Here is a 14103-nt window from a genome sequence, read left to right as displayed (position 1 = left end):
GACTATATTGTGTTCTGCTATGCGTTGTGCCTTGTAGAGAGCATAACACTTCTTAAAACCATAAAATCATTTAGCAAAACAAATGCATCAACTACTGGAGTGGAGACAGCCCAACATGGAGAAGGGACTGAGGAGGTGAAGTGTCTTCTTTCTGAACATCCTATACTATATATTGAACAGATTTACCTGATGTGACCCCATTGGAAATGAAACAAATCCCAGAGAAACCTGCCAGACTGGCATCAGAGTTTATTTTTACATCTTCCAGGCATGGCCCTTGCTGCCAGGCTAGTGAAAGGCTGCAGCCAGGAGGTTTGCGTGTTCAGCTAAAAATGCCAGAAAGCCCTACGTGACAGCAGTAGCCGATTCCTAAGACAGGCTTTGCATCAGGGCTCATTAGTGAAATCCACCTCTCCAGGACTGTTGTTACCACTGCTGTGCCTCGGCCACCTTCAATCCCTTCGCTCTTGCAGTGCCAATACGGACCTGGTCCACAAATCGCCCTGCAGACGCACCATCATAAAAATAAAGTGAAAATACCGGGAGAGGGAAGCAGTGCCATTAAATGGAGTTGGCTGTGGAGGCAGGAGCAGGCAACCATCACACATGCAGAAGGTGTGAGGCCACTTTCACAGTAACTGGAGGTATGAGATTTTGAAGTCACAGCAAGCTCAAGAAATCCCACTGAGCAGCCACCCAAATGGTCTGTCGTTCTGCGCTTCCACTCTTGCCAGCTGCACTGAGAAGCTTTAATTTGCTTATTTGGTCTGTAGAATTTTTAAATTAAGATGATGAAATGACGTGTAGTTCTTGATTATTTCTTGGGAAATGGTTAGGTTTCTGCAGTGCCTGAGTGGATGGTCTGAGTTACCTCAGATTATACAACTTCCATACGATAAAGCACAATTAACTGCTTAGTGAGTCACACATTCATAGATTAGTGCAGAATTAAATGGGTATTAAAGCTCACTTATAACAACAGGTATTAATACTGATTTCTTAACAGGCTCCAAAAATTATATATCAGTACTGAAGTAAACTAAGCCATGTATAAAGTATGAAAAACATATTTCAGCTGTTAACAGTTTGTATCTGACTATTTGCTTTGGATCAAGAAGCAAGAAGAGGTTAACTCATGGCTCAATTACTATTACACTCAGGTTGTTATTAAAAAGCACCTTCCCATCTCTTTTTTCACTGCATTCAGGCTTTCTTAAATCTTCCATTACCTGATGCTTTAGTTCAGGAGGAGCATTTTTAGAAAACTCACAAGTTTCTGTCAGGAAATCCAGCAGCAGCTCCCCATCCTTGTTCCCTTCAATAAAGCAGCTCGTTATGTCCATGTGGGATGGGAGCTCGTAGAGCTGGTACTTCAGCCCAGCTGAATCCAGTATCCTTTTGATGTCAGCAGAGGAAACGTAAGAGCAGAGATCATCTAAAGGGAAGGAAGACCCATACTTCTTCCACAGCATTTCCCAGCCGCTGGTTTCTGAGAGATAAACCACCAGAAAAATGCTCAGGAATAAGGAAAAACACTATTTGAACAATTTTTTTTTTTTTTTTTTTTTTTTTTAAGCTGTTGCCCTCATTGCAAGTGGGATCTCTCCAGAGTTGGGACGTGTGTCCTGGGGTGTGGTGGAGACGGCTGCCTCCCTGCTTCTCTGCCTCGGGGCTGGGGGCTGCAGGAGGGGATGGACACGTTACCTACCCCAGAGCTCCAGCACCTCCTACTGAGCCCCCAGCTGAGGCCAGAGCAGCTCAGTGCACTTAATCCTTCCCCGCTTCCACTCCCAACAGGCTGCACCCCTCTGCTCCATGCACACAGGCAATCTCTGGCCGGGACATCCTCCTGTAGTCCACCTGCTGAACACCAGCTATTCAGTGTCATCTTCTTGATTTAAACTATTCCCTAGATTTCAGCTGCCTGTTCGGAAGACCAAATCCTCTCCTATTCCTTCACCCAATTACTTCATGGTTGAGCTACATGTGAGCTTCATTGAAACACTTATTACCAGTAAACTATCTCTCTGCTATGTGAAACACATGAGGTGCAAAACCCTGATCATTGCCCCTGTAGCTGGGTGTGTGGTGGAGAAAAGGGTGAGATGGAGAGAGCCTGGGATGAAGCTGTACCGCCTTCCCAGCCTTCAGCCTTCGGTCCCATCACGCTTACACACTGTTGAGCACGGGCAATGAGAGGGCTGCCCTTCACCCCAAGCAGACCTCCCCAGTGGCGCCAGAAGGATGTTTTGGCTGCGTACTATTTGGGTGTGCGAAGATGAAGAGGGAGGAAGGAAAACGCTCTTGTCGTGCTGCAATCGCCTCCAGAACTGAGCCCATGCCAAGCCCGTGCTTGTGCATGCACCCCTTCTCACGGGACATTTTACAAAGAAAACCAGCTGGGTAAGCTGAAAACTCCCCAGATATGTCTTCACAACTTTCTTTTCCCTCAGCCTGGATCTCTGATTCAGCATTTCTGCTATAAATCATTTATAAAAGGATCATCCAGAATGACTGGACGGGATGAAAATAACTTTGAGCCTAATGAGCAGCTCTTGAGAGTTATGACTATAAATCTGCGTAACTACTAAAACCAGTTGCTCGGCGGTTTTGCAAATGCTTTATCTGCAAACAGTTATTTATAGTCAAATAAACAGTTTGGTGTTTCGAAGAGAGGCTACAATATTTTCTTTCACCTGGTGGAAATTGAATGCAGAGCACTAATTGCAGAAAATTTGCTGGTGTCAGTGTTGTGTGACTCAGTGCCATCTCTGTGCCGAGCAATTATACACTACCTGAATGCAGCATTATTATAATAGCTCTCAATAGACTCAGCATATGGCACTACTTTTGTTTTCAAGGCGATGTAAACAGATTTTTTAAATGTGTTAAAAATAACACTGCATAGCTCTTGCAACTCGCCTGCTCTCCCGGCAGGGACGGAGCAGGAGGATTGCAATCCTCACCAACTGACCAAGCCCTCTCCTATCAATCCTCTTCCCAGACTGGTTTTTAATTAACACATCCTAATGTGTTTGTGTTGGAGGTGACATTACCTTCATTTTTTTGAAATGAGCTTTGTTCTGCTTATCTTTCAGTACCTCTTTTTGCTTCAGTGCTCATTTTCATAGCACTACTTCCTTCCCCTCTCTACACTCTTCTTTCCCCCAAGGTTTTCCCCTTTCTTCTCTGCTATTGTGAGCTCTACTCCTCTCTCCTGCTTTCTTGCTGACCCCAGCAATTTCTGCTCCATTTTGCTCCATCACAAAACCCAGGGTCACCTGGCCCAGAAAGGACTTCAAATACTTTTCAGTAATTCAGATTTTTAATCACATTAATTTTGAATAGACAGGTGTTGCTCCCTGTATTCACATTTTGTGAATATCCAAAGGGACAGGTTAAGCAACTGGAAAAGAACTTCAATTAACCATGCACAGGTAATCAGCAATAGTCTGATCTATTCTTATTCAGCCAAAGAACAAGGACAGTAACTCAGATCATTTAAAATACAGATTTCTTGTAGTGAACTGCTTGAAAATACTTTAAACCAAAAACATTTTGGAGAAAAATAGTTTTAATAAATTCAGGTGAGAGAAGCATTACCCTGTTGTGGACACTGCATGAACACAAAAAAGGAACTTCATCAAACATTACAGGTTGCAGACATGGCCAAATTCAATAAAAAATTAAGCTTAAACTTCTGAACTTAATATCCCTGACAAAACTATCAGATGTGACTGTTTACATGACAAAAATTTGCATAGCTTGTGAGGCAAATTAAAGGCTTTCTAGAATCAAATTAGACCCCACCATTGCAGTATCCCTAGAAAACCTTGCCTACACTATTAAGAGGTTGTTTACTCTGCCCCAGCATTTTCCTGCTGGATTGACCACAGAGCATCTCTTTGAGATCTGAAACGGCCTAAGAATGCCATTTTCCACCCAAAATGATGATATTAAGGAAATGGGCAGTTTGAGAAGAAAATGAACCATATGTGCTCTAACACCTGCTGTATGGCATAGCCGAGCCCTGTCGTAGCCGTTCGCTTAATGCTGCAAGTCTCCAGGAGCGAGAAAATGCGGTGCCCAGCCTGAAAAGCCTTTTACAGAAAATAGCAGAGGCTGAAGGAGCTCTTATGAGTGAGAGCCGTGGGATGGAGCCTCTTGCCCACTTCAGGGCTCTCTGTTGCAGTCCATCACTGGCCAGGCTGTAGGACGGCAAAGGGCAGAAGGCGAGAGAAAGGCGTTTTGTGTCCATGGCATGGATTGCTGGCTTACAAAGCCTTCAGCTTTACAACCTGCAGCATGGAGCTGCGTAGACATAGATGGCGTGCAGATTTCAATGGATGTAGATGAGTGGACACTATTTATTATGCAGCCAGTACACCTCTATATGTGATAAAGCATGTCTTAAATAAAAATGTGCATTGGTTTCTAGCTGGCCTGTGTTGAACTTGCAGGAACCCCAAGGGTCCTCATGGCTTTTGCCTGACTGAGCAGCACTGGTGGAGCAGCTCTCACCTGATACCAGGATAATGAGGAGCTTTGCCTGCGCTTCCAGGAGGCTGTGGAAATACCGGATAGTTGCTGGGACGTCTTTCTCATAATACAGCATCTGGAAAGAGCAGAGATGTTTACAGAGATACGGTGCAGTCCTGGTGAATATTATAACTGGTATCACTAGGTAAAAGAAACCAAATGGGGGCAATCTCAATGAAAGAGCAGCAGGATGACAAGATGCATTAGCACAAGAGCGGGCAGTGGGCTCACTCTGCAAGCTTGGGGCTGTCACTGCGTTGCCTGTTCTCTGGCTCTCCCAGGACCAAGCTCATGTTCATTCATTAACCTGAGACCAAAAGATTTGCCTTTCTTAGCAATGAAGATGGTTTGTAATGGCTTCAGTAAACTTGGAAATACAAAGGCAATTCACACAGAGGATGAGGAGCTTTGAAAACCCTAGTTGAAGTATATTTTTAGTTGACTGCCACCCACAGCCTGGTTAATAGGACTACTGTGCTCAAAGTTGCTTTGCTGTAACTCATCTTTCATTTTTGCAGTTCACTTATGCTTAAGCACTTTAAATTACAGGGAGATAAACTCTCCTTTCTCCCCCTTAGAGTGGATAATGAGGTCACATACTTCATGCATACTTTTAACAGCCAAGTCTTTGACAACATTTACTTTGCAGAGACTTTTACCTGGATCATGTGAATGAAGTCCCATTTTTTAGCCTTCTTTTCTGCATTCATTCGACTTTCATATTCATAAGCTGTCTCCTCATGCCAGGTAAACTTTACATTCTCGAGGTTTGATGTCTCAGCCACACGCTCTAAAATATAGGAGAAGGCACAACAGAGTTATATCAATTGCAAATACGGGATCCATTTCCATTCGGAGCTTTAATACATCCAAAATTCATATTTAGGTAGAGAGTTTTGCTACCAGTTTAACACAGCAGTGGAATATTTAAAACCTTGAGCCTGTATGTGAGAAAGTGGTTGTAAAGGTCTTTCTAGGATGAAGTCTTAAGAGGGTCTAATGCTTTGCCCTTTGCACCCTCATTTGGGCTCCTCTAGTCTTTACCTGATTAAAAAAAAAAAAAGAAACTCTTCCCCATGACTGGCTCAAGCTGAATGAAAACCTATCGGTTGGGATAAACAGTTATGAGGCCACAAGCAGCACTTTTCCTGCCAAAGGGGAGAAGAGCTGATGGCCCCTTTGCTTAGGTGACACACAAGACCCACATGGCTGAGCAGAAGCCAGGCCATGGTGAAGGGTTTTCCAGAGACTGAACAAATAAATATAGGCACTCGAGGACGGATGTTTTGGAGAGAAGCGCAATTAAAAGCTGGAGAAGGGCAGAGAAAGCAAATGGCTCACTCTGGGAATGTGTCACAGGGATGGTGGGAGGGGGAAGGAGCTTTGCTCCTTGAGCAAGGACCCATGTCTTGACTTTTGGCTTCTGCTGTGTTCAGATAATTTTTCAAAAGCCCACAGTTTTGGGCAACTGCTTCAGGTAGAAGGGATAATAGCATTTTAAAACAAAGACTAGTATAAAGAGTGACACAGGGCATCTTTTCAGACCTCGATACAATGCACATCCAGCAACTGAGGAAAGCAGAGAGATGGAGAAGTGGATTCAGGGAATAAGTTATACCAAGGGCCTGGTTCATCACTGCATTTCTTTGCTTTTTATGGGAGCAAAACTGAGAGATCATTTCATAATTTAGGGGTTGCCGGAATACTAATGTCCATCTGCTGGCATATGGAGCTCATCTCATTGCGCTCCTGCTTGGCGCTCAGGATTGCTCCAGGACAAAACTAGCCCTGATGTGATTCCTGTGCTTTGCTGGAGTTAACATAAATTTAAAACTTAAATGGCCCAAAGGCAGACTGAGCCCTAGCTACAGAACACATGTTCAAAACAACATGATTTGCTAAGACCAGCGCCTTTACACCACTAATCACAATGTTTCTCCTTTTGGGCTCTGATTAGGACATATCCCCGTTGGACAGATGAGAAATGCTCCATCAGTGCTTATCTTCTCTCTTGTATGGCTGGAAATGGGCCACCCCTTTCAGCTGCTGCTGCTGCTACTCTGTTCACTTCCATTTATCAGTCACTGGCCCCGGCGCTTGCAGTTCAGATTTAATTTGCTGTTTTAAACTCAGGCTCCATTCAGCAGCAGTTCATATCACCATCACAAATAATCTGGTGCAATCTGGTTCAATTCAATTGCTAGACAGTCTGTGAGGAGGCACGAGGAAGAAAACTGAATTGCTTGCCAGGGTGGGCTTTTAAAGTCAAAATTTCAGAAAGGGCAAACTCATTCTGATTATGGGAAGTTTCTGCCCAAAGATTCACCTGAAGCCAAAATGTATCACCTTAACTATTTTGAAAAGTTTTCTTTAATTTTCTCCTGGGTTCAACCCAGATTGTTGTCTGGGTCAGAAGCTGGTCGTGTGCCCTTGATGGGTGCCATCAAAACTGGACTGCCTGCAGTCGTGCCGTGCCGTGCAGGCAATGGCAACACGGCTCAGTTGTGGGGCTGCCAACACTCCAGCCGTGGTCACCAAGGGACTTCACCTGGACATGGACCAGGAATGAAGGAAAGCCACAGCCTGGCCACGGGACTTTGAGGAGAGCCTCCGTCATACGATGCAGCCTAAGAGAAACCTCAGTTTGTCGTCACTGCACATCCCAGTATGAAGTTTCTCTTGTGAGCTTGGCTTCTCCTTCCCAAGGAGAAAGTATCTGGTTAGGCAGAAAACATAACTACTGAATCCTCAGAGGCGCAGATAATGTTTCCAATTCTCCCTGGAAAATCTTAGGGCTCAGAAACCTAATTAATGATACCTACTGGGGACATGTTTAATTACCAAATAAGAAAGTTTAAAGAAAGAAATTCAGATGAATATTTCATTTCTAGTTTAGCATAAAACTTAAAATAAGGACAATGTCTTATATTTTCTTTAACTTTCTTCTCTAAAGAAACTCACTGAAGTAGTATAGGACTGTCAGTTACTTGGTGGTAGGTGGTGGGACCACTAGGAAGATTCAGCGCAAATCCAGTCTCACATAGCCTATGGTTGATAGCCCACAGGACAGAAATGCTATGTGCAAGTGCCCGAACTGTCTTATAAACAGAGCAGATGCTCTGTTGCCCATCCTTCACTATCTCAGCCTGGAGCAATGTAAAAGCTCCTGGGATTTTGCACAAGCCATCTTTTCAAAGATCAGGTCCATGTAATAAAGAGACAGATATAAAAAAAATGCTGTATTTCGTAGGAGCCTTTGGTGCTTCCAGTGACTCTGAACTCCCCCACTGCAGGGAGAAAGGGATTGTTACTATTTGGGGTTTTTTTCCTTCAACTTCCACAAGTTGCTTCATCCTAGGAATGCTTCATTTTTAAGGACTTAAACAAGAGTAAGAGTTGGAGATTTACAGCGTGGTTTTACAGTCTGGTATTTACTATGGTTTGGAGCATTTCCAACAATGCAGGCTGCTGACAACATTCATTCATTACTGCCACATCCATTCAGCAGCCGCTTTCCGGCAAGGTGTGCTCTGCTCGGGGCTGCTCACAGCCTGTGCAGCGTAGCTGGTGTCACCTCCATACACGACCATAATTAACTGCTAAGGTAAAGCCTGGTAGGTGTTAATCCAGTAATAATCAAACTGTGGATTGATATTTAATGCTCGCTTTGTAGGGCAATTTGACCAAAGCACCCCTGCTAACATTCAATCCTCCTTGGGAAATGCTTGGCTTTCCTTCATGAATGCTGCTCAGAACTTTGGGTTGGTGGAAGGAAACAAGCTCTAAGCCACAGAGCACATGGCAAAAGTCTTTCTATCCATCTTGCTTTCCTTTCCACGCTTTCTAATTCAAATGTTGGTAACTAATTTAGTGCAACACTGTGAGGTTTAGCTATTTGTTATTTGGAAATGATTTTTAAGATATGTGAGAATTACCATGAGACATGAAAATTTTCTCTTTGATGTTGAGGAAGGATCCTGATTCAGTGCAAGTTGAAGGATAAAAACTTTCTGAAATGTGGGGATTTTACTTTATTCCCATAGAATCGCCCATCAGTTCCCACCTTGCTTAGCTTTTAAAGTCCAAGCATTTACCATGCAGAGTTATTTGCAGTGTGAGAGACTAAGGTTTTAATGAGAGACTCAACATTGTTGAAGAGCAGTGATGGCAAAAAAAACCATAAAATAGTGACTTTTTTCATTTAAGAGCCAATTCTGAAAGAAAGCATTTGAATGTGGGGTCATCCAGCGTTCAACTCTTTTTAATGCATTTAGCATACTTAAAGTAAATCTAATTTATTTAATGTAAAAATACCTTTGTACTTGAAGATTTGGTCAGCACTTGGCTCTATCACATCATTGTTGATGGTGACCCCTGGGTATCTGGCGTGTAGTTTTGACAGGATCAGCAGGTCAATCTCACCTAGGGAAGCAGGCGACATGAAATCCAAGATGAAAGCAAAGCTCAGGCAAATGTTATCTCCACTATCATCACCTCCCCAGTTTTGAAGACTGATGCCTGCCATTCATGTACAGAAAAGTTACCACACAGGCACATGTAGCTGCTTTGTATTCTCAGCAGATTGCCACTGAAGTTTTAGCTCTAGGATTTGAGAAAAAATTAAATATCAGTCCCAACTATCTTCATTCCTCCTCTCCAACTACCACCATCAGTGCCAAGGGAAAACCAGACATGGTCATGCACATGGCTTGACCTCACACTTTCTGGACATGGCCTAACTTCCCGGGGAAGATCCTAAATGACTCTGATGGTACCGGTTTCGATGGTCCCAAGTCACCAGCCAACCTGGCAGGATTTCTTAGGAGTCAGTAAGAGCATTTTTAGCCAAGTGCCTCACTGGTTACCAGGCCACGTGGGTGAGGGAGAAGAGAATATGTGTTTACACTGGAATCAGAAACAACACTCACGTCTGTTTGTCTTTGGTGTGCTGTGACTTTTTCCATAAATATAATGAATAGTGCACATACCATTTGTGTTTATCTAACCCCTGTTTTCAGAATACCCCAGAGCTGACTGTACTGCTTTTGTGAGGAATTGTTCTGTCTGGACACTGTGCAGGCCAGCTGCAATTATTTCACCCATGGAATTACCAATAGATCAAACATTTCAAAATTTTAAAAGAGCTGCCATTGCTCCTGGCCACCTCTCCCCATCCGCAATACAGGAAGCTCAGGGAGATGATGCTCCTGACTGAGGCATGGGTCCAGGGACAATATCAGGCTGGCTTGCTTAGCTTTCTTAGGGCTCACTTCTGCTTATTGTGCTTCAATAAATTTTAGGTGGAAAAAATAATAGAAGAATAAATTAAGGTAGAAAGAGTGAAGCAGAGGGTAACTATGGTGGATAATTGATCCCGGGGTCATTACAGACAAATATTGAGCTTTGTCCTGACAGATGAGCTTGCGCTTGCACACAACTCCATGTTATAAAATTCCCTACAAATGAACAAACTTGTGTACTGAATGGAGGATCACCCAGCAAACCCTTGCTGAGGGACTGTGGAGGGAGATGCCCCACTGTATTTGCCCAGCCTTTCCACAGCCCCATGGTTGTCAGTGCCCCTGGGCTCCCACCACTCCAGCTTTAGCTCCATTATACAGAAGATTTGAAGTACAAAAGGAAAATACTGGGGATGAAGTAGTCGTAATGTGTTCCCCAGAGCTCAACCCTGCACACCAGGTCCTCCCCCAGCAGGGTCCTTTTCACTACAAAATGCTCTCTGCCTGCTTCTGGCCCCACCACACATCACCACGGGTCAAAATCAAGCACCCCAGCCCAGGTCTCATCTGCTCATTAATGCCCTGAGAATTTAACAGAAAAAGTGAGGAGTTCAATTTTTTCAGACTTACATGTCTTTCTTGAAGCAACTAATAACACCAAAATTTACATGGCATCTGTGCAAACACGTTCTTTGAGGGAGGGGAAATTGAATTTCTGAAGTAGCAGAAATAGCTGCAGCTTTGCTGCCACTGCAAACCCTGTATTCTGTTGAAAAATCTGAGCAAAGCCAGTCATCTGCAAGCTGCCATGGTAAAATTTGGGAACACAGAATTTGTAATGAACTACGGCACTATTTTGATTTCTGTTTGCTTTACCAACTTTCTGTAAAATGGATTAGCCCTTCGAAAGGCTGTGCGAGTCCTGATAAAAAAAATTTGAATTTTGCATTTCCATACACGGATAGGTTAATATATTCCTTCCCACTCTTCTGTGGCCAAACCACCCTTGTATTGTTTTTAACCAAAAAAACCACCCCTTTGATTCATAATTTAATCCACAGCCTTAATTGACTTCAGTTAGCTCTTTTATATGCAAACAAGTGTCCTGAGGCATTTTACAGTCAAATCTGTGGCAGCTTGCATTATCAACAATTTGGCAATTAGGCTATCCAAATTATTTAAACTCTCCAACACAATTACCTTTTAAAGGCTACCACTATGTTCACCATTAAGTTTCTAATTAAACATTTTACGTAACGGGATAGTTTATAGCACAGTTGCTACTTTATAGCAGCGCTGATGACTTTTATGGTTTTTAAAGGTACAGAGTGCGGTGCGCTGGAGTGTGAACTTAATAAGGCAAAGGCTGTAGGCGAAGGCAGGCGCTGTAGATGGGCGGCTGTAATGGGATATGATGCTACATTAAATGGTTTGCTTGTCTCTTGAGGTGGAAAAGTGGAAAGGAAACGCTTTCCTTCTGTGCTCCCTCCCTGCAAACTACAGGGGCGGATGGGGCCAGGGCAACAGCTCCATCACTGCCCTCCGACATCAGCCAGGGATAGCTGCGGGGATTTGGGAATGTGCTCCCTCCTGACCACCCAAGGACTGGTGATGGGAACAAGCCGGCAAGCAGCAGGGTTTTGGTAATTTCGGGATTTTTACATCACAAAACAAGCTTTGCCTGCACTTTATTGATTGAACGTCCATCTTGTTAAGCTGGAGTGTCCCTGGTTAGGGAGTTAAGTACCTCACTAAGTGAAGTGTTCCTGTTAAAAAAAAATATTTTTTTTGGCAGAAGAATAGTTGCCTTTGTTTGGAGAGAAATGTTCCTACTCTGTCACACTGTCTGTTTTATAAATGACACCCACCATTTACATACAATTCTTTTTACTTATTAGGAGAGATTGACAAAGCTGAGATTAGTCTTTGGAGATGGTATGACTAAAGCATTTAAACTAAATTAACTGTTCATATAAAATTTAAGTTTGATAACTTAATGGGCAGAGCAGAATTGGAAAACATACCGTTTAATTAGGGGGGAACTTACTTAAGCAAGAATTTAATGAGAAGAGGCCACTTGATGTTATTGGTATTGTTTTTCCACGCAGTGAACTTACTTATTTCTTCTGATTTCTTCTGGATTTCTTCCAGAATTTATGTTCAGCTCTAGTGTTTTGGGGGACAGTAGCTCCAGGAAGAGCTTGTGCATTGGCTGTGGTCAGCAAATATGTACAGGCAAAACAGAGGTCAGCAGAGCTGTCACGTAGCAGGGCAGGAGGCAGCAATGATGGGGAGTTACCACCTCAGTAAATAGTTACAGGGGAGAATAATCGCAATGTAAGTAAAAATTTAATATTCTGAGGAATCTAAGACATTATGGCATTTTTTTTCATAGAAACCCTATGGTTCAAGCCTCTCTCTGCCCTTAAGGAGCGATGGTGTAGAAGGAGGTTTCTTGTGGAGGACATACAAGAATCAGGGTGGGGAGGCACAAGCAGTTCAGGTGATGTGGCCACACACCAGCTAATGCCATCTGCTGCTGGAGCTGACTTTACAAGAAAATACCTATTTATTTCCCACTCTGCTCCTTTCTGCAATTTGTAATCCTCTATTCTTTGAAAAAAAAGCGAAACGCATATCAATATTGAAGTTCATGGCATACCTGCTCCACCACCAACACTTAGAATATTGATTGTAGACTTCCCGTTTCCAATACTGAAAAACATTATTTACACATTTTAGGAGAGCTACCCAGTCGAGAGGGTTACAGCCATTTTGTGAAGCACTGGAGAACCCGTGAAGATTGAAATCTGCAGCACAAAATCAAATGCCACATGCACATGTACAGGCGGGCCTGCGAGCTGGCAGGAGGGATCAGATTCAGAACTCTGCTCTTTGGAGATTCCTGATTTCCAGTTATTTTGGCAATTTGTAGAGGAGTTCTGCTTTTATTATGAGTGCATACAAGCAGCAGCAGATACATGCCTTCTCCATGTCTGTGCTTCAAGGACCAGAGACGTCCCTGGGTCTGGAGCAGCAGCTTAGAAATTGTTTGTAGAAGTTTCACATTTTGCAAAATAGGGAGGAAAAAGGGAGAGTGTAATGCCTTCAAAATCCCTTAACGAGGCTTTGGCAGAGCTATAAAACCCTGGGCCCAGAGAAGGGCCTCCCCAGAACCAGGATTTGATCCCACCTGCTTGCTGCCCCAGCCAGCCCGGAAAGCGAGGGGTCCAGCGAAAAACACACACCAGCAGGCAAAGCAGGAGCGTTATTCACACATACTGGAGAGAGCCTAAATATTAACTGAAAACATTACCTTTAAAAAGATGCTTTCAATCAAATTTAATGTTAGAACATAATATCCAGTATTACATTTTTCATGCGTTAGAGTTGATTCAGGGTAAGCTACATTTGCATGCGAGGAAACAATTCAGCCTTATCTCCTCCCTGCTAGGCAAGCTCCATCCCGAAGAGCAGCCATTCAGTGGCATGTGTAAATGAAATCTCCAGCCAAGCCCTATCAGAGACCTACAGACGGGGTGGCCGGTGGGGAACAGCAATCTGCCTCTCGCAGGCAGCCCCCCCCGAGCCGGGCCAAGCCCGTCACTGCCACGGGCCCATGCCCCAGGCTGTCCTTCAGCTCAGTGTGGCCACCTCCACGTTACCTCGCTATCACAGCCGGCAGCTGCCTCTCCACGAACTCCCGCATGCACTGGTGCTCGGTCGAATTCGTGAGGAAGAGGCGGAAAGCCTGGAGGTATCTGGCGGGGTCGGTGAGCAAGCTCCTCATGGGCGATGCCATGCTGGGGGTCAGAAGGAGGCAGGAGGGGACAGGTTGCTCCCTGCAGCTCTTCTTTCAGACCTAGAGAAGGAATAACAAATGCAGGAGGAGGTAAAAAACAGCACGTGCCCGGACTTTGCTCTGTGTCCTCAGCCCTGCTGCTGCGCCTTAGAGCACTTAAAAAAGTATTATGCAATTTTGCAACAGAAGCTGTAAATCAGGTTTGAGCAGCAAAGCGTAATATATCATCTTTAATCTGCGCAGAGGAAATGCCAGCATTTTTTAACTGTGCTGACACAGGGCTCTGTTAAAACCCAGTAAAAGGTTCTTTAGACGGTTCTTAAATAAAAGAAAAATTCCCCTATTTCTTGAAGGCATGGAGAGGCTCCAAAGACTTGGTCTGGATTAGAAGAAAGTGCAACACTCATCTCCAGAGATGCTGGCAGATGTCTCTATCTGTTTTTTTAATCTTTTGATGTTCTTAAAGGGAATGTTGATGGTGGGGTGAAAACAATAAAAACCTTATAAATGCACTCTTTATTT

The 14103-nt window shown here is 43.8% G+C and overlaps 1 protein-coding gene across 1 annotated transcript; it reads right to left on the bottom strand.

The window, feature by feature from the left end:
* Nucleotides 1–1133: 1133 nt before the first annotated feature.
* LOC104836532 (histamine N-methyltransferase-like) lies at nucleotides 1134–13581 on the bottom strand. The gene is made up of 6 exons (XM_010575185.1): nucleotides 13445–13581; nucleotides 12442–12494; nucleotides 8854–8961; nucleotides 5199–5329; nucleotides 4522–4615; nucleotides 1134–1489 (listed from the first exon to the last, which is right to left on the bottom strand). The coding sequence occupies exons 1-6, from the start codon at nucleotides 13579–13581 to the stop codon at nucleotides 1134–1136; spliced, it is 879 nt and encodes a 292-aa protein (XP_010573487.1).
* Between the last annotated feature and the right edge of the window lie 522 nt (nucleotides 13582–14103).

Source organism: Haliaeetus leucocephalus, unplaced genomic scaffold (assembly GCF_000737465.1).
Source record: "Haliaeetus leucocephalus isolate CR32 unplaced genomic scaffold, Haliaeetus_leucocephalus-4.0 Scaffold451, whole genome shotgun sequence".
NCBI classification, from domain to species: Eukaryota; Metazoa; Chordata; class Aves; order Accipitriformes; family Accipitridae; genus Haliaeetus; species Haliaeetus leucocephalus.
The sequence above is the reverse complement of the archived record's forward strand: the minus strand, read 5'-3'. Positions and strand labels throughout refer to the sequence as shown.